Below are 26,904 nucleotides of genomic sequence, written 5' to 3' on the forward strand. Positions count from 1 at the left end.
TAGAACGGTCTGCATCTAACCAAGAGGAACTCAAGGTTAGCTGAGCAGTGACTCTCGATGATGGTGGAGTCCGTGCACCATGCTTTATTTACATAAATGCACAGACCCCCACCTCTGGTCTTACCGGAGTCTGATGTCCTGTCCGCTCGGAGTAAATGACGCCCCGATAGCTGGATGGCGCTGTCAGGAACGTCATTGTTGAGCCAAGTTTCCGTGAAGATCAGGATGTTACAGTCCTTGATCCAGCTCTCGAGCCTCAGCCTCAGTTCTGCACTTGGCCTCAACACGGCACTTAGCCTCGGTTAGGAAGGGTTTAGAGGGCTTGGGGCCAAATGCAGGGAAAAAAGACTAGCCTAGTATGCCAACTTGTATGACATAGACAATGTCGACAGAAGGGCCAGTTTTGATGCTGGATGACCATAGTTAGTTGGCAGGGATATATACAGGACCTACATTCCCACTCATACATTTGTCCATCACCATTACAGCTCCTGCTCAATGTTGCCCGTCTCTGCGGTTGTTAGAGGAAGCTCACCGACTGGGAACAATGAGCTCTTCATTCCAGAAACCCAGAATAGGTGTGGGCTTGCTTGTTTTACATGTTTATGTAAAACATACATCAACTACACTGCCATCCTGCTCTGTAGTTTATTCACTTGGAAGCAGACGTGGAAAGTAGTTGGTGAGCTGTCACTGAACACAACACCACTCGGGGAAGATTGTCGCCAAGACTGAGGAGGTTGTAGGTGGTCACATCTCTCTCCATCTCAGACAGCAACATCACTACACATCCAGGTAAGGAGACAGTTCCTTCGTTCATCAGGCTCAGAATTTTACCTTTGGTTGTTAACTGATTGTGTGCGTATGTGAGTGAGTGTGTAAGCGAGTGTATGTGCTTCTGTGTGTTAACTCACTGTAGTGCCGTAAGATAAAGAGGGGTGGATCACACCTCTGTGTGGGGGGGTCCCAGTGAGGGAGAGAGGAAGATTTCACCTGTGTGCGGGTCGTCACAGTGTGGGAAAGAGAGAGAAGTATCCGATCTTTGTGTGGGGGTGGGGGGTGTCCAATGATGAGTGTTTAGTTTAGCTTAGAGATACAGCGCGGAAACTTGTCCTTCAGCCCACAGTCTGCACTGACCAGCGATCCCCGCACATTAACACTATCCTACACGCACCAGGGACAATTTTACATTTATACCAAGCCAATTAACCTACAAACCTGTACGTCTTTGGAGTGTGGGAGGAAACCAAAGATCTTGGAGAAAACCCACGCAGATCACGGGGAGAACGTACAAAATCTGTACAGACAGCAACCGTTGTCAGTATCGAACCCGGGTCTCTGGCAGCAACTCTACCGCTGCGCCACCATGGGGGAGATCACACCTTTTTGTGGGGAGGAGGGGTTCCAGTGAGGCAGTGAGAGGGAGAAAGAGATCTCACCTCTGTGGGAGGTCCCAGTGAGGGAGAGGGAGGGAGATCACACCTCTGTATGGTGGGGGGGGATCACACCACTGTGTAGGGGGTGTGGGGGGGGGGGAGCCCAGTGAGGGAGAGAGGGATATCACCTCTGTGTGTGGGGTCACAGTCTGGGGAAGAGTGCGATCTCACCTCCATGTGAGGAAGTGAGCTACTTTGTGTACTGTACATTCTGTCCGAGAATACAGTTTACCTTCTGATCCGAGGTGATCAATTAAAGTGACTATTGGGGGCTAAACCCTTGAGACGTTGTAGAGACGGTCACTACAGCCTAGTATCTCTTTTATCTGATTTTAATTCCCTGCTTACATTTCCAGAATGCCACCTGGTGAAGTGAGGCTTCTGCTGCTGATTCTGGGCTCTCTGGGTGAGTAGTTATTAACGAGAGTGGTGGGGGGTGCACTGTGCACTGTGTACAATTACTAGATGTTGGTTATGTATTGTCTGTGTGTTAAAACATCATCTGAATCCTCCTCAAATACCTCGAATGATCTAGTGTCCACCATCCTCCAGAGTAGAGAATTCCAGCGATTCACCGACCTCTGTGAGAGGAAGTTCCTGTGCAGTTTTAAATGACCACTCTCTTATCTTGTAACTATGTCCCCTCATTGGAGCCTCTGCCTCTGCACATAGTTACACAGATCTCCGGCACAGAAACAGGCTCCCTGGTCCACCGCACTTATACCGGCCATCATGCTGAGTGACACTAATCCAACTTCCCAACATTAATTGCCTATCCCTCTGTGCCTTGTTCATTCAAATACATCAACATACCTCTTAAAGATTGTTACTGTTCCTGCCTCCACCACCTCATCTAGCATCTACGAATGATAATGTTTGGACAAATTACCACTCTGATCTCCTTAAACCACACCCTTCCCATCTTCAACTGATACACTTTGATCTTGGACAACTCTACGGTGGGAAATGGCCATTGACTCTGTCTGCAACTCGCATCATTTTATATAACTTCGAGAAAGTGCAGAAACGTTGGGTCTGCTCCCCCAACAGTGTGCGTTGCGGAGCTGATGAAGCTGTTTTTGAAATGAGTCCCTCCCCCTGACTTCACTGTGGTGAAATATTCTGTTTCACTGTACCATTGGGGTGGGGGGGCACATTGTGACGTCACTGGAAGCTGGTGTTTTAAAATGTGGTTTTGGCTTATTTTAAAAATTTAATCATGAATAACCTGGGGGGGAGGGAGAAGGGGGTGTGAATAACCTGGGAGGGGGTGAGGGGGCAGGGGGTGTGGCACTCGGCATCTTGAGAGCCCTTTGTGATTATCGTCAGTGGAAGCTCCTGGAAAATAGACTGCATGTGAGAAGCTGCCGTTACCGTTGGCAACATCCCATTGTGACGTAATCGCGGCACTCGGCAGCTTGAGATCCCATTGTAATTGGTGCACTGTGAGTGTCATTGTGACATCATCAGTGGAAACTCCTGGAAAAAGGCTGTGTGTGAGAACGGTTTTTTGCATTTTTTTAAACTTGAATCGTCAATAACTTGTGACTTGTGAGGGGGGGCGTTTTAAAACCCGAGGTTTTTTTAAATAAACAGGATAAAAGGAAAGTCAATCTTTTTAAAATATTATATTGCAGGAATCAGTTGGACCAAGTTAAAAATGGAATCAGTGCAATAAAGTTAAAAACGGCGAGGTGTTTTTAAATAAATCTCAATGTTCACTTGACCTCAAGCAGGGCCGTTAACTGGACCGTTGGCGAGGTGGTGAAGGTGTTTTTGAAATGCGGCCCCTCCCCCTGACATCATTGCAATGGCGGCGACGCCTTCCCCTTGCGGGGGCAGTGTGACGTCAGTGGAAGCTGCTTAAAGAATCTGTGTGTGTTTACAAGGGTGATGTTTTGGCTTTTATTGGCTTTTAAATTAATGATGAATAACGTGAAAAATATAGCATGAATGTGAAGGAAACCTGTTTATTGCATCGACCGGGTTAATCTGTCACAATTTCAACTCTAGCGCGTAGCAATTTGACAAAAGTAGAAAAACACATATGGAAACAGGCACGCACACGCACACATACATACAAGATGAGACTTTTATAAATGTACTAGACTAAGTGGGACCCATTGGGTCCCAGTCACATGGGAGGCCTGGCTCCCCAATGCAACCCATTCCCCAACGCAATATTCCACCACACAGGCGCAACTGACGGGTTTGTGTTGTGACTCCCCTGATCCCCCCTCCTCCCCTCACGTCCCCACTCTGCCTCTTCCCCATCCCCGTGGGCCGTTTCTAGTCCCTCCAAAAATTGTGTCTGGTTGGAAACCTCCGCTGGCCATCCTCAGATCCAGTAAGGATGTGTTGGAAACCTCCGCTGGCCATCCTCAGATCCAGTAAAGATGCGATGGAAAGCTCCGCTGGCCATCCTCAGATCCAGTAAAGATGCGATGGCGCAGTAAGGGGCAGACCGTCCCACAGAGTGACAGGAGATAAGACCAATCCATGCGGCGCCAAATGGCAGGAAAGGAGATCGATCTGCGCACACGCGACTTTTAAACCTCGCCAAATTTTACATTGGACCACCGATCGGTGAGTAAGCTGGCGAAAAATCGTAGCACTATCACGTACTGTTTTTGCGCAAATAGAAAGACCGCGCAAGGTCGAGTGAACATCTGCTTCTGCACTGCTTTCTCACTTTGTCATCTTTAAAGAAAAGATTTATTTTAAAACACCTCGCCGTTTTTAACTTTATTGCACTAAATCTGTTTTTAACTTGATCCCACTGATTCCTTCAATATAACATTTTAAAAAGATGAACTTGATCCCACTTCAATATAACATTTAAAAAAGATTGAATTTCCTTTTATCCCGTTTATTTTAAAAATCCTCGTCTTATAAAAGCACCTCACGGTTTTACCTCGACACCCGACACAAACGCAATACAAGATCAGACGTAATAATGACGACCAAGTAGACCCGTTGGGTCTAATAACTAGCCAACCCCCCCCCCCACCCCAAACACACACACACACTAACCAGCCCCCTTGATATTATATTAGAATGGGAGGGAGAGGGAGAGGGAGGGGGCGGGGGAGGGGCGAGGGAGGGGAGGGGGGGGGGGACGGGGGGGACAGAGAGGGGGGGATGGGGAGAGAAGGGGGGAACAGAGAGGGGGGGGGCAGGGAGGGGGGAGGATCAGGGAGAGGGGGAACAGGAAGGGGGGAGGAGGGGGGAGGATCAGGGAGGGGGGAGGATCAGGGAGGGGGGAGGATCAGGGGGAGGGGGAGGATCAGGGAGAGGGGGAACAGGAAGGGGGAACAGGAAGGGGGGAACGGCCTCGCGGGGTTGGTCCCAACAGCGCGCGGGGCTCCAGAAATCTTGCACTGTCCGAAAATACCGCGCGCCAACGGCCTGTCAGCCCGCAGGCGCATTGAGGGCGTAGGCAGCGTCTCGTGGGCTTACGCAGCGTCTTGATGTCGTACACCTAGATGGCATTGCGCGATGACATCTCCGCCCGGCGTGCCGTAGCGTGATGACGTCACCGCCCGACGCCGTGCGACGTCCAAATTGAGTCGGCCCGCCTCCCGCCCAGCTGATTGGTGAGTATGTTGTCGGGACCATCTGCCTCCACGGGTCGAACTGGGACTGGCCTCGTGCGGCCGTACGTCTCAAGCGACCACGTTTGGTCGCGAGGCTCTCGTTCGAGCGGGTGGGCAGGCGTGGGAGCTGCGGGAGGCGTGGAGCGAGCGTACTTCGAGCGGGGTAGTGGAGGAGCGCCGGGCTGCCAAATGAAGAGAGAGAGAGAGAGTAGCGGCTTGGATCGGTCGGCATGTGGGCATTGTAACGTCAGAGCTGGTAAGGGCCGCTCAGATCTTAAAAAATGAATTTTGTTGAGTTTTGTGATCAATTTTACTCACAATCTGGGGAAATAATTGACCAAGGAGTGGATGTGCGAATGTAAAATTAAAATCGCTAGCGAAATGGTAAAAATGTCGGCGTTTATGCATGTGGTTTGCGCGGAGCAACGAATCAAATGCAAAATGCCGGACACCCACACACACACAGAGTTTTAAAAGTATACTAGACCAAGTGTAGACCCGTTGGGTCTGTTTCACCAACACGCAGGGGCAGGGGGGGGGAGCTGCAGCATCACACTCACACTAACCACTCCCCAAACACACAGGTGGGTGGAGGGTGAGACGAGGTGGGGAGAGGGGAGGGTGAGAAGAGGGGAGGGAGGGGAGAAGGGGAGGAGGAAATGGGAGAGATTTGGTTGGGAGAGCAGAGCGGGATAGGGAAGTGAGAGGGGAATGGGAAGGGGAGGAGAATGGGGAGTGGGAGGAGAGAGAGGAGGGCAGGAAGGGGGGGAGAGGGGTAGGTGGTTGGGAGAGCGGTAGCAGAGAGTGGTGCAAGAGAGAGGGGAAGGGGTGGGGGGCGATGGGGGTGAAGAGGGGTGGAACAGGGGGGAGATGGGAGGGGAGGAGGAAGAGGGGTGGGAGTGAAAGAGGGAAGCGGGGTGAGGAGAGAGGTAGATGGAGAGGGGGAGACAGGGGGAAGGAGAGGATGAGAGGGGTGGGAGAGGGTGAGAGCGGTAGGAGAATGGGAGAGAGGAAGGAGGGAGGGGAAGGAGGAGGGGGAAGGGGAGAGAGGGGGATGAATGTGGAGGGAGGGGGAGAGTGGTGGGGGGAGTGGTGGAAGTGGGAGAGAGGGAGGGGGTGAGGGATAGAGGGAGTGGTGGTTGAGGACAGAGGGGTAGGGGAAGGGGTGGGGGAGCGAGGGGGAAGGGAGGGGGGGAGAGAGGGGTGGGGGAGGGAGAGGGGTGAGGTAAGGGGGAGAGAAGGAGAAGAGTGAGGGGGAGGGGGGAGGGGTAGGGGGTGGTGGAAGAGGGACAGGGTAGGGGGCGGGGGGAGAGATGGAGGGGGAGAGTGTGAAGGGGGGTGGGGGAGAGAGTGATGGGGGTGGGGGAAGAAGGGGCGGAGAGGGAGATGATGAGGGAGGAGGAGAAAGGGGTGGTGGATGGGGAGGGGGAGAGAGGGAGGCGGGGAGTACGGAAGGGAAGGAGGAGAGAGAGGGGGAAGAGTGGAGGGAGTGGTAGGGGGACGGGGAAGAGTGGGATGGGAGGGGGAGAGGGGTGGGGGAAGAGTGGGGAGGGAGAGTGGGAGGGGGCTGGGGGAGAGAAGTGGTAGAGTGGGGAGGGAGGAAGGGGGTGAGGGGTAGGGGGAGTGGTGGAAGTGGGACATGCGGAGTGGTGGAAGAGGGACAGAGGGGAAGGGGTGGGGGAGAGAGGGAAGGGAGGGGGGAGAGAGGGGTGGGGGAGGGAGAGAGGTGGGGTAAGGGAGTAATAAGTAGAAGAGTGGGGAGGGAGGGGTAGGGGAGTGGTGGAAGAGGGACAGGGGGTAGGGGTAGCGGGAAGGGGGTGAGGTGTGAGAGGGAAGGGGTTGGGTTAGAGAGGGATGGGGGCGGGAGGAGGAGGGGAGGAGAGGGAGAGGGGTGAAGAGAGGGAGATGGAGAGGGGAAGGAGAGAGGGGTGGGGGAGGGGAGAAGAGAGGGTAGGGGAGAAAGGTGCGGGAGAGGGGGGAGGGAGGCGAGGAGGGAGATGGGGTAGTTTGTAGAGGGGGAAGAGTGTGGATGGAGGGGGAAGGGGGTGGGGGAGGGAAGGGGGTCGGGGGAGGGGTGGTGGAAAGGGAGTGAGGAGAGGGAGGTGGAGAGGGGGAGGAGAGGGGTCGGGGACAGGAGGAGAGAGGGATGGGGGAGGGGGGGAGGTGTGGCTGAGGGGGGAGGGGTGGGAGATGGGGTAGGGGAGGGAGGGAAGGGGGTGGGAGAGGGAAGGGGGGTGGGGGAGCGAGGGATGGGTGTGGAAGGAGCAGGGGGAGAGAGGGATGGGGGTGCTGCCAAGGCATATGTAAATTGTTCCATTTCGATTGGACATCTGTGAGCATTGGGCATTGTGACATCACACGATGGAACGTTCACCAACATTTTTGGGGGGGGGGGGGGGAGAAGGATTTAATTAAAAATGTGTACATAACCACGACGAAATTTAATCAGGAGTGGATACTTGGAATGAAAAGTGAAATCTGGGTGTTTCTGCGTCTGGTGTTGGCGTGGCAACGAATCAAAGGCTGGCAGCCACAAGTCAGGCAGAAAGCTGGCAGCCACTGACTTTTATATAATAACTAGACCAAGTGCAGACCCGTTGGTTCTGTTGCCCCAACGCGTGTTTGCGGGGGGGGTGCTGCGGCATCACACTCACACTAACCACCCCCCAAACACACAGATGGGCGGAGGGGGGAGGGCAAGACGCGGTGGGGAGAGGGTAGGGTGAGAAGAGGGGAGAGGGGGAGGTGTAAATGGGAGAGATTTGGGAAGGAGAGCAGATCGGGGTAGGGGGAATGAGAGGGGGATGGGAAGGGGAGGAGAATGGGGAGTGGGGGAGAGAGGGGAAGGGAGGAAAGGGAGGAAAGGGGTAGGTGGTGAGAGAGAGGTAGCGGGGAGTGGTGCAAGAGAGAGGGTAAGGGGGTGGGGGGGAAGATGGGGGTGGGACAGGGGGGAGAGGGGGTGGGAGGGGAGGAGGAAGAGGGGTGGGAGGGAAAGAGGGGTGAGGAGAGAGGGAGATGGAGAGGGTGGAGACAGGGGGGAAGGGGAGGATGAGAGTGGGGTGGGATAAGGGGGAGAGGGATGAGAGTGAGGGATGAGAGTGAGGGGTGAGGAGAGGGGGAGGAGAGAGGGTCGGGGGAGGGGGAGAGGGAGAGAGATGGGGGAGGGGGAGAGGTGTGGGGGAGGGGAGGAGGGAGATGGGGTAGGGGACAGGGGGGAGAGGGGGTGGGAGGGGAGGAGGAAGAGCGGTGGGAGGGAAAGAGGGGTGAGGAGAGAGGGAGATGGAGAGGGGGGAGACAGGGGGGAAGGGGAGGATGAGAGTGGGGTGGGATAAGGGGGAGAGGGATGAGAGTGAGGGGTGAGGAGAGGGAGATGGAGAGGGGGAGGAGAGAGGGTTGGGGGAGGGGGAGAGAGATGGGGGAGGGGAGAGGTGGGGGAGGGGAGGAGGGAGATGGGGTAGGGGAGGGAGGGGTTAGAGTGTGGAGGGAGGGGGAGAAGGTGGGGGAAGGGGGTGGGGGAGAGAGGGAAGGGGGGTGGGAGTTGGAGGGGGAGGGTTGAGGAGAGGGAGATGGAGAGGGGTGAGGAGATGGAGAGGGGGAGAGAGGGATGGGGGAGGGGGGAGGGGGAGAGAGGAATGAGGGAGGGGGAGAGAGTTGTGGCGGGGAGGGAAGGGGAAGGGGAGGGAGGTGTAAGAGTGTGGAGGGAGGAGGAGAGGGGAAATAGTGGGGAGGGAGAGTGGAAGGGGGAGGAATAGGGACAGCCCATTTGTTCCTCATTCCCTTTCACCCCCAATCCACTTTCTCTATTCCCACACACGTGATGACGCGCTTCGAAACAGGCTGCGGGGGTGGGGGGGGGGGGGGGGGGGGGAGGGGCTGGGGCTGGGGCTGCTGCAAAGGCATATGTAAATTGATATAATAGAAATCATATTTCTAGAAATATAGATACATAGACTATAGATGCAGGAGTTGGCTATTCTGTCCTTCCAGCCAGCACCGCCATTCAATGTGAACATGGCTAATCATCCACAATCAGTACCCCTTTCGTGCCTTCTCCCCATACCCCTTGATTCCGCTAGCCCTATCTAACTCTGTTTTAAATGCAGCCAGTGAATCGTCCTCCACTGCACTCTGAGGAAGAGAATTCCACAAACTCACAACTGTCTATGTGAAAAAGTTTTCCTCATCTCCATTTTCAATGGCTTACCCCTTATTCTTAAACTGTGGCCACTGGTTCTGGACTCCCCTAACATCGGGAACATGTTTCCTGCCTCAAGCGTGTCCAAACCATTAATAATCTTATATGTTTCAATAAGATTCCCTCTCATCCTTCTAAATTCCAGAGTATACAAGCCCAGCCGCCTCATTCCATCAACATGACACTACCGCCTTCCCGGGAATTAACCCGGTGAACCTATGCTGCACTCCCTCAATAGCAAAAATATCCTTCCTCAAATTGGGAGACAAAAACTGCACACAATACTGCAGGTGTGGTCTCACCAGGGCCCTGTCCAATGGCAGAAGGACTTCTTTCCTCCTATACTCTACTCCTCTTGTTATGAAGGCCAACATGCCATTTGCTTTCTTCACTGCCTGCTGTACCTGCATGCTTAGTTTTATTGAATGATGAACAAGGACCCCCCAGATCCTGTTGTACTTCCCCTTTGTTCAAATTGACACAATTTAGATAAAAATCTGCCTTCCTGTTTTTGCAACTAAAGTGGGTAACCTCACACTTATCCACATTAAACTGCATCTGCCACGCATCTGCCACTCACCCAACCTGTCCAAGTCACCGTGCATTCTCAAAGCATCCTCTTCACAGTTTACACTGCCACCCAGCTTTGTGTCATCTGCAAATTTGCTAATGTTACTTTTAATCCCTTCATCTAAATCATTAATGTATATTGTAAATAGCTGCAGTTCCAGCACCGGGCTTTGCGGTACCCCACTAGTCACTGCCTGCCATTCTGAAAGGGACCCGTCAATCCCTACTCTTTGTTTCCTGTCTGCCAACCAATTTTCTATCCATGTCAGCACTCTACCCCCAATACCATGTGCTCCAATTTTGCCCACTAATCTCCTATGTGGGACCTTATCAAATGCTTTCTCAAAGTCCAGGTACATTACATCTACTGGCTTTCCCTTGTCCATTTTCCTAGTTACAACCTCAAAAAATTTCAGAAGATTAGTCAAGCATGATTTCCCCTTCGTAAATCCTTGCTGACTCGGACCGATCCTGTCACTGCTATCCAAATGTGCGGCTATTTCATCTTTTATAATTGACTCCAGCATCTTCCCCACCACCGATGTCAGGCTAACTGGTCTTCTTTGTTTTCTTGTTTTCGCTCTCCCGCCTTTCTTAAAAAGTGGGATAACATTAGCTACCCTCCAATCCATAGGAACTGATCCTGAATCTATAGAACGTTGGAAAATGATCACCAATGCATCCACGATTTCTAGAGCCACTTCCTTAAGTACCCTGGGACGCAGACCATCAGGCCCTGTGGATTTATCTGCCTTAAGTCCCATCAGTCTACCCAACACCATTTCCTGTCTAATGTGAATTTCCTTCAGTTCCTTCGTCACCCTAGGTACATCAGGGAGATTGTTTGTGTCTTCCTTAGTAGAGACGGATGCAAAGTACCTCTATGGAATGAAATGATCCTGCATCTTCTGGATTATTCCCTGAAATACATGTCATTGCTGTTCCACCGTCATCCCTGCCAGGGTCCCTTTCCAGTCAACTTTGGCCAGCTCCTCCCTCATGCCTCCATAGTCCAACTGCAATATTGACATTTCCGATTTTACCTTCTCCCTCTCTAATAGCTGATTAAAACTTATCATATTATGGTCACTGCCTAATGGTTCCTTTACCTTCAGTTCCCTTATCAAATCCGGTTCATTATACAACACTAAATCCACAACTCTACCTCCCTGGTAGGCTCCAGTACAAGCTGCTCTTAAATCCATTCTTAAATCCATCTCTGGAGGCACTCTACAAACTCACTTTCTTGGGGTCCAGTACCAACCTGATTTTCCCTGTCTACCTGCATATTGAAATCACCCATAACCATCATAGCATTACCTTTGTTAAATGCTAATTTTAACTCCTGATGCAACTTGCACCCTATCTCCAGGCTACTGTTTGGGGGACATGTAGATAACTCCCATTAGGGCCTTTTTACCCGTACAAATTCTCAGTTCTATCCACAATGACTCTACATCTTCTGATTCTATGTCACCCCTCGCAAGGGACTGAATTTCATTCCTTACCAACAGAGCCATCCACCCCCTCTGCCTACCTGTCTGTCTTTTCTATAGGACGTATACCCCTGAATATTCTGTTCCCAGTTCTGATCCTCTTGCAGCCATGTCTCTGTAATTCCCACAACATCATACTTACCAATTTCTAACTGAGCTTCAAGCTCATCCACTTTATAAGGGTCTGTCCCACGGCAATTTTTTTCGTCAACTGCCGGCATCATTAACTGATGTATCAGGTCACCGAAAAATATGCGGCGTGACGCGGCGTGATGACATGTGACGTGCGGTGTTTTTCAAGTGTTGCACCAATTCTTTTGTCACCACTCGATTTTGAAATGATCTAAATCTTTTGGTGACACTGATATGACGCCGGCAGTCGCCGAAAAAATCACCAATTGGGACAGGCCCTTTATACTTCTCGCATTTATTAAAAAACACCTTTATTCGGTATTCACCTCCCCTCTCACAGTGGTTCCTATTTCACCTAATCTTAGTGTTTTATCCCTTCTTGAACTTTCTGTCCCATTAATTTGGGAGTCTTTCGTAACTTTTCCTGTACCCTCTTGCCCTTTAACTCCATCCGATTTGTCAACCCCTCCTCTGTTGAGTTCTAAATTTCTCCCAGTCCTCTGGTTTGCCTCTTCCTTGGCTTTACCACTATCCTTGACTTCCCTCGTCAGCCACGATTGAGCCGCTTTCCCAGTTTTATTTTTTCGCCAGACAGGGATGAACAATTTCAGGAGTTCATCCATGCGGTCTTTAAATCTTCGCCATTGCATCTCCACTGTCAACCCTTTAAATATAATTTGCCAGTCTATCCCAGCCAATTCCCATCTCATACCTTCAAAGTCTCCCTTATTCAAGTTCAGAACCCTAGTCTCTGAATTAACCATGTCACTCTCCATCCTAATGAAGAATTCCACCATAGTACGGTCACTGTTACCCAAGGGGCCTTGCACAACAAGATCGCTAACTAATTCCTCATTACACAATATCCAGTCTAGGATTGAGTAACCCTCTAGTCGGTTCCTCTACATATTGGTTTAAAAACCCATCGTATACATTCCAGGAAATCCTCCTCCTCAGCACTGTGACCAATTTGGTTGGCCCAATCTATATGTAGATTAAAGTCACCCATGATAACTGCTGTACCTTTGCTACACGCATCCCTAATTTCCTGCTTGATGCAATCCCCAAACTGCCTTCTGCTGTTTGGTGGACTGTATACCAATCCAACAAGCGTTTTCTGCCCATGGCTATTTCACAGTTCTAGCCTTACCGATTCTGCAGCATCCAAGCTAATGTCTCTCCTTGCTATTGCATTAATCTCCTCTTTAACTACCTCCTCTTCCTTTCTGTCTATCCTTCCTGAATATCAAATGCCTCTGCATGTTTAGCTCCCAGCCTTGGTCACCCTGGAGCCATGTCTCCGTAATTCCAACTATATCATATCCCTTGATTACTAACTGTGCATTCAATTCATCCTTATTTGAATGCTCCTCGCATTAAACCACAGAGCTTTCAGGTTAGTTTTTCTTATCTCCCTTCTAGAAACATAGAAACATAGAAATTAGGTGCAGGAGTAGGCCATTCGGCCCTTCGAGCCTGCACCGCCATTCAATATGATCATGGCTGATCATCCAACTCAGTATCCCATACCTGCCTTCTCTCCATACCCTCTGATCCCCTTAGCCACAAGGGCCACATCTAACTCCCTCTTAAATATAGCCAATGAACTGGCCTCGACTACCCTCTGTGGCAGGGAGTTCCAGAGATTCACCACTCTCTGTGTGAAAAAAGTTCTTCTCATCTCGGTTTTAAAGGATTTCCCCCTTATCCTTAAGCTGTGACCCCTTGTCCTGGACTTCCCCAACATCGGGAGCAATCTTCCTGCATCTAGCCTGTCCAACCCCTTAAGAATTTTGTAAGTTTCTATAAGATCCCCTCTCAATCTCCTAAATTCTAGAGAGTATAAACCAAGTCTATCCAGTCTTTCTTCATAAGACCGTCCTGACATCCCAGGAATCAGTCTGGTGAACCTTCTCTGCACTCCCTCTATGGCAATAATGTCCTTCCTCAGATTTGGAGACCAAAACTGTACGCAATACTCCAGGTGTGGTCTCACCAAGACCCTGTACAACTGCAGTAGAACCTCCCTGCTCCTATACTCAAATCCTTTTGCTATGAAAGCTAACATGCCATTCGCTTTCTTCACTGCCTGCTGCACCTGCATGCCCACTTTCAATGACTGGTGTACCATGACACCCAGGTCTCGCTGCATCTCCCCTTTTCCTAGTCGGCCACCATTTAGATAATAGTCTGCTTTCCTGTTTTTGCCACCAAAATGGATAACCTCACATGTATCCACATTATACTGCATCTGCCAAACATTTGCCCACTCACCCAGCCTATCCAAGTCACCTTGCAGTCTCCTAGCATCCTCCTCACAGCTAACACTGCCCCCCAGCTTAGTGTCATCCGCAAACTTGGAGATATTGCCTTCAATTCCCTCATCCAGATCATTAATATATATTGTAAATAGCTGGGGTCCCAGCACTGAGCCTTGCGGTACCCCACTAGTCACTGCCTGCCATTGTGAAAAGGACCCGTTTACTCCTACTCTTTGCTTCCTGTTTGCCAGCCAGATCTCTATCCACATCAATACTGAACCCCCAATGCCGTGTGCTTTAAGTTTGTATACTAATCTCTTATGTGGGACCTTGTCGAAAGCCTTCTGGAAGTCCAGATACACCACATCCACTGGTTCTCCCCTATCCACGCTACTAGTTACATCCTCGAAAAATTCTATAAGATTCGTCAGACATGATTTACCTTTTGTAAATCCAAGCTGACTTTGTCCAATGATTTCACCACTTTCCAAATGTGCTGCTATCCCATCTTTAATAACTGACTCTAGCAGTTTCCCCACTACCGATGTTAGACTAACTGGTCTGTAGTTCCCCGTTTTCTCTCTCCCTTCCTTCTTAAAAAGTGGGGTTACGTTTGCTACCTGCCAATCCTCAGGAACTACTCCAGAATCTAAAGAGTTTTGAAAGATTATTACTAATGCATCCACTATTTCTGGAGCTACTTCCTTAAGTACTCTGGGATGCAGCCTATCTGGCCCTGGGGATTTATCGGCCTTTAATCCATTCAATTTACCCAACACCACTTCCCGGCTAACCTGGATTTCACTCAATTCCTCCAACTCCTTTGACCCGCGGTCCCCTGCTATTTCCGACAGATTATTTATGTCTTCCTTAGTGAAGACGGAACCAAAGTAGTTATTCAATTGGTCCGCCATATCCTTGTTCCCCATGATCAACTCACCCGTTTCTGACTGCAAGGGACCTACATTTGTTTTAACTAATCTCTTTCTTTTCACATACCTATAAAAACTTTTGCAGTCAGTTTTTATGTTCCCTGCCAGTTTTCTTTCATAATCTATTTTTCCTTTCCTAATTAAGCCCTTTGTCCTCCTCTGCTGGTCTCTGAATTTCTCCCAGTCCTCCGGTATGCTGCTTTTTCTGGCTAATTTGTACGCATCATCCTTCGCTTTGATACTATCCCTGATTTCCCTTGTTATCCACGGATGCACTACCTTCCCTGATTTATTCTTTTGCCAAACTGGGATGAACAATTTTTGTAGTTCGTCCATGCAGTCTTTAAATGTCTTCCATTGCATATCCACCGTCAACCCTTTTAGAATTAATTGCCAGTCAATCTTGGCCAATTCACGTCTCATACCCTCAAAGTTACCTTTCTTTAAGTTCAGAACCATTGTTTCTGAATTAACAATGTCACTCTCCATCCTAATGAAGAACTCAACCATATTATGGTCACTCTTGCCCAAGGGGGCACGTACAACAAGACTGCTAACTAACCCTTCCTCATTACTCAATACCCAGTCTAAAATAGCCTGCTCTCTCGTTGGTTCCTCTACATGTTGATTTAGATAACTATCCCGCATACATTCCAAGAAATCCTCTTTCTCAGCACCCCTGCCAATTTGATTCACCCAATCTATATGTAGATTGAAGTCACCCATTATAACGGTTTTGCCTTTGTCGCACGCATTTCTAATTCCCTGTTTGATACCATCTCCAACTTCACTACTACTGTTAGGTGGCCTGTACACAACACCCACCAGCGTTTTCTGCCCCTTAGTGTTTCGCAGCTCTACCCATACCGATTCCACATCCTGCAAACTAATGTCCTTCCTTTCCATTGCGTTAATCTCCTCTCTAATCAGCAACGCTACCCCACCTCCTTTTCCTTTCTCTCTATCCCTCCTGAATATTGAATATCCCTGGATGTTCAGCTCCCAACCTTGGTCACCCTGGAGCCATGTCTCCGTGATCCCAACTATATCATAGTCATTAATAGCTATCTGCACATTCAACTCATCCATCTTATTACAAATGCTCCTTGCATTGAGACACAAAGCCTTCAGGCTTGTTTTTACAACACTCTTACCCCTTATACAATTTTGTTGAAAAGTGGCCCTTTTTGATTTTTGCCCTGGATTTTCCAGCCTGCCACTTTTACTTTTCACCTTGCTACCTATTGCTTCTACCCTCATTTTACACCCCTCTGTCTCTACGCTCACACATTTAAGAAACCCTTTCCCTTTAACTCCATCCTCCACTAGCCCATTCGACACCCCACCCCCCTTATTCAGTTTAAAACCACCCGTGTAGCAGTGGCAAACCTGCCTGCCAGAATGCTGGTCCCACACCTGTTAAGATGCAATCCGTCCCTTTTGTACAGTTTCACTTACCCCAAAACAGATCCCAGTGATCTAAGAATCTAAATCCCTGCCCCGTGCACCAGTTCCTCAGCCACACGTTCAGGTCCCGTATCTCCCTGTTCCTGCTCTCGCCAGCACGAGGAACTGGAAGCAAACCGGAGATAACAATCCTGGAGGTCCTGCTTTTCAGCATTTTTCCGAGCTCTCTAAAGTCACGCTGCAGAATATTCATCCCCTTCTTTCCGACATCATTTGTGCCGACATGCACTACCACTTCCGGATGTTCACCTTCGCCCTTGAGGATTTTCTGCACTCTGTCCGTGACATCCTGGATCCTGGCACCAGGAAGGCAGCACACCATCCTCGCATCCCGTCTGTTGCCGCAGAAACCCCTGTCCGTACCTCTCACAATGGAGTCTCCTACTACAATGGCGTTGCCTGCCTTAGGCCTTTTTGGTTTTGGCTCAACAGCCCTATTCGCATCACAAGCCAGTCCGCCGCCCAGTGTAAACACCTCTTCTGTCCCGACAGCTTCTAAGTGAGTTCTCCCTTTTACTTTTGCCCTCCTACCTAGTCCTCCATACTCACGTTGCACAATCTCCTTCCTCTTCTTACCCATGTCATTGTGCCCACATGCACAACTACTTCCGGCTGTTCACCTTCCCTCTCGAGGATGTTTTGAATTCGGCTCGTGACATCTTGGACCCTGGCACCAGGGAGGCAACACACCATCCTCGAGTCTCGCCTGTCACCATAGAATCTACTGTCCACACATCGGACAAATGGAGTCACCCACCACTATGACTCTGCCTGACCTCCTTTCTAGGGGGGCGCCGTCCTGTGCGGTATGGCTGCCCAGCCTTGCAGCTGCCCGTTTTTTCTCTCTTTTTTTATTTTTAGTTAGTTGAGTTTTTTGTTCTGGAGTTTTGGTCTTTTTAATGTGGGGGGGGGGGGGGGGAAATGCTTTCTAGGGTCCCTACCTGGTTGGAGAGGCAGCTTTTCTCCGGGCTGCACCATCAACCCGTCCTCGCGGCCTACCAGCGGGGCCAGGAGAGGTGTTTCCTGAGGGGACCTGGCCAAAACCTCAGCTTCGGCGGCGGCACAGCGCTGGAGCGCTATTGCGGAGCGGGCGATGCCTTGCCCGGGTCGCCGCGCTGGAACTCCGGTGAGCTGAGACCGCCGATAAAAACATCATGGAGCTGCGGAACAGTGGAGCGGCCAGCTGCGGGCGGCGGCGCTGACTTTAACATCGGGAGCCTGGGATCTCTCAGCGAGATCACCAGAGGTGGAGCTCCATCCGGCGTGGCCTTGTTGGCTTCGGAAGCCACGGCCTCCAGTACGGAAGCGGCCGTTCCAGGGTTCCCAAGCCGCTGAGAGGACTCTCCTGACGCCGGAGCACCATCAACTGGCTAGAACGGCATGGAACATCGGGCCTCCGTAGAGGCAACTGTGGAGGCCTCAATAGGCCCGACTATGAGTGAACAGGGGATGGGGACTGGACACTGTGCCTTCCCTCATAATGGGAACCATTGTGGGGGGTTGTTTTTATGTTTAAATTTCTTTATTACTGTTATGTCTCTATTCTTTCTTTATGTGCTGCATTGGCAAGAAGAATTTCACTACACCTAGGTGTATGTGACTAATAAAATAACCTTTGAACCTTTCCCAGAGCTCCCTCCCTCCCAGTTGCTGGGATCCCGGTTCTCATGCTCCATTTCATATTCCGGGCCACAGTCTCCTGCTGGCTCCCACTCTCCCGACGCCGGTGTAACAATACTGATTTCCGGTGCTATCTGTGTGGAGTTTGCATGTTCTCCCTGTGACTGTGTGGGTTTCCCCGGGTGCTCCAGTTTCCCCCACATCGCTGAAACTAGCTGGGACATTAATCAGCAGCTGTAAAATGCCCCAGTGTGGGTTAATGGCGACATTTGATTGGCCGGTGTCAGAGAATGACCAAGGTGCAGAACTACATGGAAGTAAGGAGAGGGGCAATGGAACTGATGAGATCAATCCCCTAGACACTGGCATGAAGCTGATGGGCCGAATGGTCGTCCTTGTGGCAATCAGTTCATGGTGGAAGAGCGATGAAGCTGGGTTTACAGACGTGGGATTGGTGCCAGCGTTTATCCGGGAGATGGTATCATTGATCAGGGAGTGAACGGGAGATTATTGGTGCTCGGGGTTGGTGAGGGTGGAGATACAGATGAGGGAGGTGGGGAACAAGAGGCTGGGGACATGAGCTGAACTTGACATTAACACCGAACATCATTCTGTCCCTCAGCCACAGACACCGCACTCGGTGACCCGTGTGTGACCCACACCGTCCTGGATCAGCCCTGGAGGAGCACGGATTGTTCCAACACTGAGTGCAGCGCTGGGACATGGATGGGTGATGGAAATCTCACAGTGGGATGGTACAGATTTAACAGGTAACGTGAGGCGATCATAGCTGAGAAATTGGACACTGATGGAGAATGTAAAGGGGAGAATGAGGGGCGTGTGAAGGGGAGATGTAGGGAGATGGGGATCATCAGTTGCTGCAATGGGACGGGGCGTCAATACTGAGAATGGGGAGATCCCACATTGTGGAGAGAGAGACCGGGGAAGACGGAAGCGGAGGGAAAATAACATTGGATTCCGGGGAATGTTGAACGGGGACGGGGTGCGGTCAGGATGGCCCTGATTCCGGGTCTTTCTCTGGGTGAACAAACTCCCTCAGTTCAGGGGCTGACTCTCTGATTGTTGTTTCAGTTCCGGTGGATGGAAGATTCCGGAGACTGGCGTTCCATGGTTTCACTGCTCCGGGTGGTACCCAGGCTGGTTAGCCGGTAGGGTCAGAGTTTACAACAGATGGTCTCAGTTATTGTCGGGGAGGGTCAGACTGACGACCCAGATCTCTCCAGAGGGCCCCTCGCACGGACACGGAACCCAAACTCCCTGAGAGGTTCCCCCACAGTCACTCAGACCGCGCTCCGGCCCTGGATCCTCACGGAGTGCGGTGGGGAAGCTCCAGCTTCCTGGGGTTTCCCGGCAGTGGGACTACGGATCCCATCCGCCCGCTGTCCCTGCTCCAGATCAGAGCCGGAGCAGTTTCAGTGGAGGAGCAGCTCCCAGGGAGCTGGGCCCGTCTCAGGACACCCACAGTTCAGCAACGAGGCGGAGAAATTAAATACACACAACATTTAGCACAAATGTGCTCATTTTGGAAATGTTTGTCATTTGTTATGGTTACAATTAATGTAACTAGTTTAGTTGTGATATTTCTGATGAGGCTGATCTACATATTATATAATTAGTCATTAGTCACTGCCACAGAAACAGGCCCTTCGGCCCATGCCCACCATGATGTCCCATCTGAGCTACTCATTCGGCCCGTGTCTGTCTAAACTATACCTGTCCGCTCATCACCAGCTGTCAGCACCCATCAGGGGTGGGGCTTGTGTATCCAGTCTAGACCCTGGCACCCTAGGGTGTCAGCACCAGGAGCCGGTCTCAGGGAGCAGGGGCTGCTGTGGGGAGTGTGGGTGGGGTGGTTGAGGGCAGCTGCTCACCGCTGACTGAGGCTGGTCAGACCCGACCGTGGCTTGTGATCACTGCCTTACACTGACTCCACATTCACATTTTCCACCGCACTGTGGCACTGGGTACATTTTACAATGTTTATAATCCTCATTCCAGGTCCCCATCCCAGTGTGGGAGACGGGGAGGTGACCAGGACAGTCTGTTTCACTGTGCGCAGTTACATCTGCAACAGGAACCGGGAGATCAGGTTGAAGAACTGCACCGGTTACTTTGTGTATCAGCTGTGGCCGTCACCCATCTACAACGCTGTGTATTGTACAGGTAGGTCCCCGTTCCCCAGTCACATGGGCTGTTGGGGTTGTGGAGATATTCTGGGATGTCCCGAGTCACCAACACACACAGTGGGCTGAGAGTTCAGGTCCATTGCCCCCACACCCCCTCTTGTATCCCCCTCCCCCCCTGATTGACCCCACCGGTCATGAACCCATGGTCAAACCACCACATGGATCGCCCATGGAACCCACCCCTCCCCCTCAGCTCACAGAACTCTCCCCCTCACCCTGGGACCATTCCCACTCATTCCTCACCCCTAGACCCGTCCCACCCACCATTCACTCCTGGACCAATCCTTTCTCTCTCCCCCAACCCAGGACCCATCCCTGCAACCACTTCACACTTGGTCCCGTCCCACATACCCCTCATCCCTAAACCCATTCTACCCACCCCTCACCCTTGAACCCATCCTTGCAGACCCCTTACCCCAGGACTCTCCCCTCCACTCCCCCACTCATGGATCCCCTCCTCGCTCCCCTCCCCTCGACTGTGATACACTGTGATGTCCCACTGACCCCCAGTGTCCCTCCTGTCCACAGTCAGTGTCCCTGGGGACGGAGATACACCGTGATATCTCCCACTGATGATCAGGAATGGGAACACATCTACCCTGAAGTCTCATCATCTCAATTTAACCGAGTCCCACTGCTAGGTATTGTTTCATCCATAAATAACCGTATCCAATCTACTTTGGCCCAGTCCTGCCTTAGGTTATGGAAACCAGCCTTCCTCTCGTTTACAATCTGAATTAGTGGACATCCATGTAACATCGGAACTTACAGAATAACGATCACAGTCCACAAAATGTTTCCCCACTGACTCTCCCATTATCTCCCAGCCTCGCTTCCCAAGATTAAGTCCAGATCAGCACGGTATTCCCGACTCTGATCGAGGGTCCCAGCCTGAAATGTCTCCTATCCATTTCTGCCACAGATGCTGCCTGACCCGCTGAGTTACTCCAGCATTTGTGTTTTGTTCAAGATTCCAGCATCTGCCTTTCCTTGTGTCTCCAGCCCCACATCTAGTAGCACGATCCATGCATTGGTTTAGGAACCTTGTCGTGGTATTAAGACTCAAAGTTTGGATAAGATGACACAGACACTGAGAATTCTTCAAGAAGATGAAAAGCCTTTTTATTTGCAAACAAATTTGGCTTGGAACATTCAGAGCCACCACGGCCTGGCCATTCTCCAAATGTTACCTGATTTATAAATTCAAAAAGTTTTTTATTACAGCTTCAGTCTTTATCTTTGGCTGCTTGGCATGCATGTTTCACTAACTTTACTCTCTCATTGTCCTTGCCCTTTACCTCTACTCTCTGAGCCTACCATGATGTTCTTAGCTAAAGCAAAATAAACTAAACAGCAACTTGTCTGTGTGCCTTGATGTCTGATCACATAAAAATAGCTGACATTTGCGAGCTTTAATGTTTTAAACATATTGGTAAAAGTAAGAAGTAACTTGTTTATTCTATATAACTTCTATATAACTTCCATAACCTCTCTTAAGTACACTGTACAAATTTCTCCCAAACAAACCCCCTCGTACGAAGTCTCTCCAGGTCAATATTGTAGAAGTTAAATCCTCCAATACTCTAACTTGGAGACATGGGATTGGTGCCTGCGTTTATCCGGGACATGGTATCATTGATCAGGGAGTGAACGGGAGATTATTGGTGCTCGGGGTTGGTGAGGGTGGAGATACAGATGAGGGAGGTGGGGAACAAGAGGCTGGGGACATGAGCTGAACTTGACATTAACACCGAACATAATTCTGTCCCTCAGCCACAGACACCGCACTCGGTGACCCGTGTGTGACCCACACCGTCCTGGATCAGCCCTGGAGGAGCACGGATTGTTCCAACACTGAGTGCAGCGCTGGGACATGGATGGGTGATAGAAATCTCGCAGTGGGATGGTACAGATTTAACAGGTAACGTGAGGCGATCATTGCTGAGACATTGGACACTGATGGAGAATGTAAAGGGGAGAATGAGGGGCGTGTGAAGGGGAGATGTAGGGAGATGGGGATCATCAGTTGCTGCAATGGGACGGGGCGTCAATACTGAGAATGGGGAGATCCCACATTGTGGAGAGAGAGACCGGGGAAGACGGAAGCGGAGGGAAAACAACATTGGATTCCGGGGAATGTTGAACGGGGACGGGGTGCGGTCAGGATGGCCCTGATTCCGGGTCTTTCTCTGGGTGAACAAACTCCCTCAGTTCAGGGGCTGACTCTCTGATTGTTGTTTCAGTTCCGGTGGATGGAAGATTCCGGAGACTGACGTTCCAGTGAATCACTGCTCCGGGCAGTACCCAGGCTGGTTAGCCGGTAGGGTCGGAGTTTACAACAGATGGTCTCAGTTATTGTCGGGGAGGGCCAGACTGACGACCCAGATCTCTCCAGAGGGCCCCTCGCACGGACACGGAACCCAAACTCCCTGAGAGGTTCCCCCACAGTCACTCAGACCACGCTCCGGCCCTGGATCCTCACGGAGTGCGGTGGGGAAGCTCCAGCTTCCTGGGGTTTCCCGGCAGTGGGACTACGGATCACATCCGCCCGCTGTCTTTCTTTATCCAAAATATACTTTATTCAGAATTTTTAACTTTTTCAAAAAACGAACACTGCAAGAAAACTCTACCGACATTCTCAGTGTTTGTACATAAATTGGTGACAGTAGACCATAGACAATAGCCAATAGGTGCAGGAGTCGGCCATTCAGCCCTTCGAGCCAGCACCGCCATTCAATTTGATCATGTCTGATTGTCCCCAATCAATATCCCGGTCCTGCCTTCTCCCCATTTCCCCTGACTCCGCTATCATTAAGAGCCTTATCTATCTCTCTCTTGAAAGTATCCAGAGAACCAGCCTCCACCGCCCTCTGAGGCAGAGAATTCCACAGACTCACAACTCTCTGTGAGAAAAAGTGTTTCTGAAAAAGTGATATTCGGTAGTGTTTGCAAACTATCCTTACACCAAGCCCACTTGCTACACGTGGTCCCCTGAGGTGTTGGAAGGATCTGACTGGGAGGGCCCCTCTAACCGCCAGCCAAGCCGGGTGTTGGTGCTTGTTGGTGAGTTCTGGCGATGAGCCATTTCACCAGACGAGCTGGGCATTCTGCACTGGGAACCACGCCACAGGATCCATTGTGTCCTTTTCCTGCAGTGCCTGCAGGATGTTCTGTGCTGACCACTGCCTGACGGACTTATGGACAAAGGTGTTGGCCCGGAAGACCCTTTCCACTGGCGGCACAGTGGTAGAGTTGATGCCTTACAGCGCTAGAGGCCCGGGTTCGATCCTGACTACAGATGCTGTCTGTACGGAGATTATACATTCTCCCTGTGACCGTGTTAGTTTCCTCAGGGTGCTCCAGTTTCCTCACACACTCCAAAGCCGTACGTGTTTGAAGTTTAATTGGCTTTGTTAAAATTGTAAATTGTCCTTAGTGTGTGTAATGTTAGTGTACAGGGTGATCGCTGGTCGGTGCGGACTTGGTGGGCAGAAGGGCCTGTTTCCTTGCTGTTTGTCTAAAGTCTACAGACAGGTGATTTGACAAAGTCCAGTGAACTGGCACATTGTGTAGCATCGGAGCCAGGCTCATCCTTCACAACACCGGGGACGGGTAGAACCGCAGCAGGTAGTGACACTTGGTGCCCACATGCTTTGGCTCTACACACAACTTGATGCAGTCATTGACAAAGGAGGCTATCGGGATGAGGGCGTCGTTCAGTACCTTTTACCCCCGTTGTCTGCCGACTTGTGCATCGTGACCCATCAGACCCGCTCCATCATTGAACCAACTCCATCATTGAACCAACTCCATCATTAAACCAACTCCATCATTGAACCAACTCCACCATTGAACCCGCTCCATCATTGAACCAACTCCATCATTGAACCAACTCCATCATTGAACCCACTCCATCATTGAACCAACTCCATCATTGAACCCGCTCCATCATTGAACCCGCTCCATCATTGAACCAACTCCATCATTGAACCAACTCCATCATTGAACCAACTCCATCATTGAACCAACTCCATCATTGAACCCATTCCATCATTGAACCAACTCCGTCATTGAACCAACTCCATCATTGAACCAACTCCATCATTGAACCCACTCCATCATTGAACCCGCTCCATCATTGAACCAACTCCATCATTGAACCAACTCCATCATTGAACCAACTCCATCATTGAACCAACTCCATCATTGAACCCACTCCATCATTGAACCCACTCCATCATTGAACCTACTCCATCATTGAACCAGAGCCGGGGTGATCGCTGGGACGGGCCACACTAACACCAAGTCTAGCAGTCCCGGGAACACCTCATGCCTGATGAACAAACTTTTCCCCGTTATCCCCACACCCAATGTTTTTCTTGACGATGGCTGTTTGCTCCAGCCAATTCTTGTAACATGCCTTGATCAACCCCGCGGAACCAAATCCCCAGCAACTCAAGAATTCCCATCCGCCCGCTGTCGCTGCTCCAGATCAGAGCCGGAGCAGTTTCAGTGGAGGAGCAGCTCCCAGGGAGCTGGGCCCGTCTCAGGACACCCACAGTTCAGCAACGAGGCGGAGAAATTAAATACACACAACATTTAGCGCAAAGATAGATTATTGGTTTTATTTTCTGAATGTTTGTGATTAAAGTTGTACGGGTCAGTTCCAGTTCCAGTTCCAGCTTCTAGTTTCATAATTCAGCACCCATCAGGGGCGGGGCTTGTGTTTCCAGTCCAGACCCGGGCACCCTAGGGTGTCAGCACCAGGAGCCGGTCGCAGGGAGCAGGGGCTGCTGTGGGGAGTGTGGGTGGGGAGGGAGAGGGCAGCAGCTCACCGTTGACTGAGGCAGGTCAGACCCGACCGTGGCTTGTGATCACTGCCTTACACTGGCTCCACATTCACATTCCCCACCGTACTGTGCCACCGGGTACATTATACAATGTTTATCATCCTCATTCCAGGTCCCCATCCCAGTGTGGGAGACGGGAGGTGACCAGGACAGTCTGTTTCACTGCGGGCAGTTACATCTGCTTCAGGGACCAGGAGATCAGGGTCAAGAACTGCACCGGTTACTTTGTGTATCAGCTGTAGCCGTCACCCTACACCTACACTGTGTATGGTACAGGTAGGTCCCCGTTCCCCAGTCACATGAGCTCTCATCTCCCGGTCTGACCTGTGACCCCACTTGGTCCAATTGCCCCGTGGGTTCCAGCCTTGTCAGACATGTGGTGAAATATTCTGAGGATTGAGCAGAGACACCGTTGTCCCTGGAGCACATTGAGGACACGTCCAGTAGAACAGATGAGGGAACCAGTGACTGGGCTGTGGGGGATTTTCGGAAAGCATTTAGTACGTTCCTGCACAAGAGGCTGGTCAACAATGTCAGAGCACATGGAATTGTTCACACACTGACATGGATTGAGAATTGGCTTTTGGACAGAGAGCAACAGGTGGGAATAAGCAGATCATTCTCAGGTTGGCAGCAGTGACGTGTGGGTACAAGAGGGCTCAGTGCTTGGGCCCCGGTGAGTCACAGTCTGTATCAATAACTTTGCTGGGACGATCATCTGTGGACTGAGATACACCGTGATATCTCCCACTGACCCGCAGTCTCCCTCACTGTGGCCCCTGGGACCGAGATATCCTCTACACCCCCCCCCCCTCAAGGGACCCAAACTGACCCACAACCCGTCCACAATGACAGGGTCTTCTCCTCCCCTCCCCCCGGACACAGAGCACCCCTCGAACCCCAACCTGAGCCGTCCCCTATCCCTTCCCCACAGGGATCTCCCCTCCCCGAGACCAGGCCGTTCCTTCCTCTCACTCGCCCCGGAAACAACCGGACCCCTCCCCTCCTCTCGCCAGAGACCGAATGAGCCGGGGGGTGAGGGAGAAGCAGGGAGAGGGTGGAGAGGACAGAGGGGGTGAGAGAGAGGGAAAGGGTGGGTGAAGGAGAGGCAGGGTCGAGGAAGAGGTGAGAGGGCAGGGAGGGGCGAGCGGAGGGGAATGAGGGCAGAGTGACGACGGGAATGATGGGGGTGAGGAGCAGAGGGAGTGGGGAGCAGAGCGGAGTGATGCAGGGACGGGTCCCAATGTGTGAGGTGTGTGGGGTGGAGGAGCTGGGAGGCAGTAACGGTCACTCCACTGTGGAGTGGGATGTACTGGGGGTGTCAGGATACACGGTGCAGGAGAGGGCTGGACCGTTGGTGTCACCAGAGACTGGTGTCGGCCGTGCACTTCCCTCTGCTCCCATCCCGCAGAGATGCTGGATTATTTCCACACTACACACACTGTCTGTCCACACTTTATTACAGATCCAGCCTCCGTACCAACTGGGGAACCCCAGGAAACAACAGCTGAACTCCAAAAAACAACACACGAACCCCAGGAAACAACTCAGGAACTCCAGGATACAACAGCTGAACCCCAGAAGGATGTGTCCACCGTTCCAGAACCAGATACAACCTTAGGTATTGATGGTTTTTATCTGACATCAGGTAGAAACATATAAATTAGGTGCAGGATTAGGCCATTCGGCCCTTCGAGCCAGCACCGCCATTCGATGTGATCAAGCTGATCATGCAACTCAGTATCCTGTACCTGCCTTCTCTCCATACCCCCTGATCCCTTTAACCACAAGGGCCACATCTAACTCCCTCTTAAATATAGCCAATGAACTGGCCTCAACTACCTTCTGTGGCAGAGAATTCCAGAGATTCACCACTCTCTGTGTGAAAAATGTTTTTCTCATCTCGGTCCTAAAAGATTTCTCCCTTATCCTTAAACTGTGACCCCTTGTTCTGCTCTTCCCCAACATCGGGAACAATCATCCTGCATCTAGCCTGTCCAACCCCTTATGAATTTTGTAAATTTCTATAAGATCCCCCCTCAATCTTCTAAATATCCCCCTTCAATCTTTGAAATGATAGTGGTATTTCTGACCCCAAACGTCCGTGCTGGTGGGGAAAGGGCAGGGGAGGGTGACTTGAGG

The 26,904-nt window shown here is 51.1% G+C and overlaps 1 protein-coding gene across 6 annotated transcripts in view; it reads left to right on the top strand.

The window, feature by feature from the left end:
* Positions 1–661: 661 nt before the first annotated feature.
* The window catches only part of LOC116974930 (mucin-5AC-like), a 127,471-nt gene continuing 101,228 nt past the window's right edge, over positions 662–26,904 (top strand). For 5 of the 6 annotated variants that reach the window (XM_033023544.1, XM_033023548.1, XM_033023545.1 and 2 more), the window contains exons 1-5: positions 662–795; positions 1,793–1,842; positions 18,328–18,475; positions 18,798–18,874; positions 19,725–19,889. In XM_033023544.1, the coding sequence (XP_032879435.1) occupies positions 1,794–1,842; positions 18,328–18,475; positions 18,798–18,874; positions 19,725–19,889 (439 nt within the window). In that variant the 5' untranslated portion in view covers positions 662–795; position 1,793. Of the gene's footprint in view, positions 796–1,792; positions 1,843–18,327; positions 18,476–18,797; positions 18,875–19,724; positions 19,890–21,685; positions 21,834–22,155; positions 22,233–26,904 lie in introns of all 6 variants that reach the window. The other variant, XM_033023543.1, reaches the window with a different exon arrangement.

This window comes from Amblyraja radiata, chromosome 7 (genome assembly GCF_010909765.2).
Source record: "Amblyraja radiata isolate CabotCenter1 chromosome 7, sAmbRad1.1.pri, whole genome shotgun sequence".
NCBI classification, from domain to species: Eukaryota; Metazoa; Chordata; class Chondrichthyes; order Rajiformes; family Rajidae; genus Amblyraja; species Amblyraja radiata.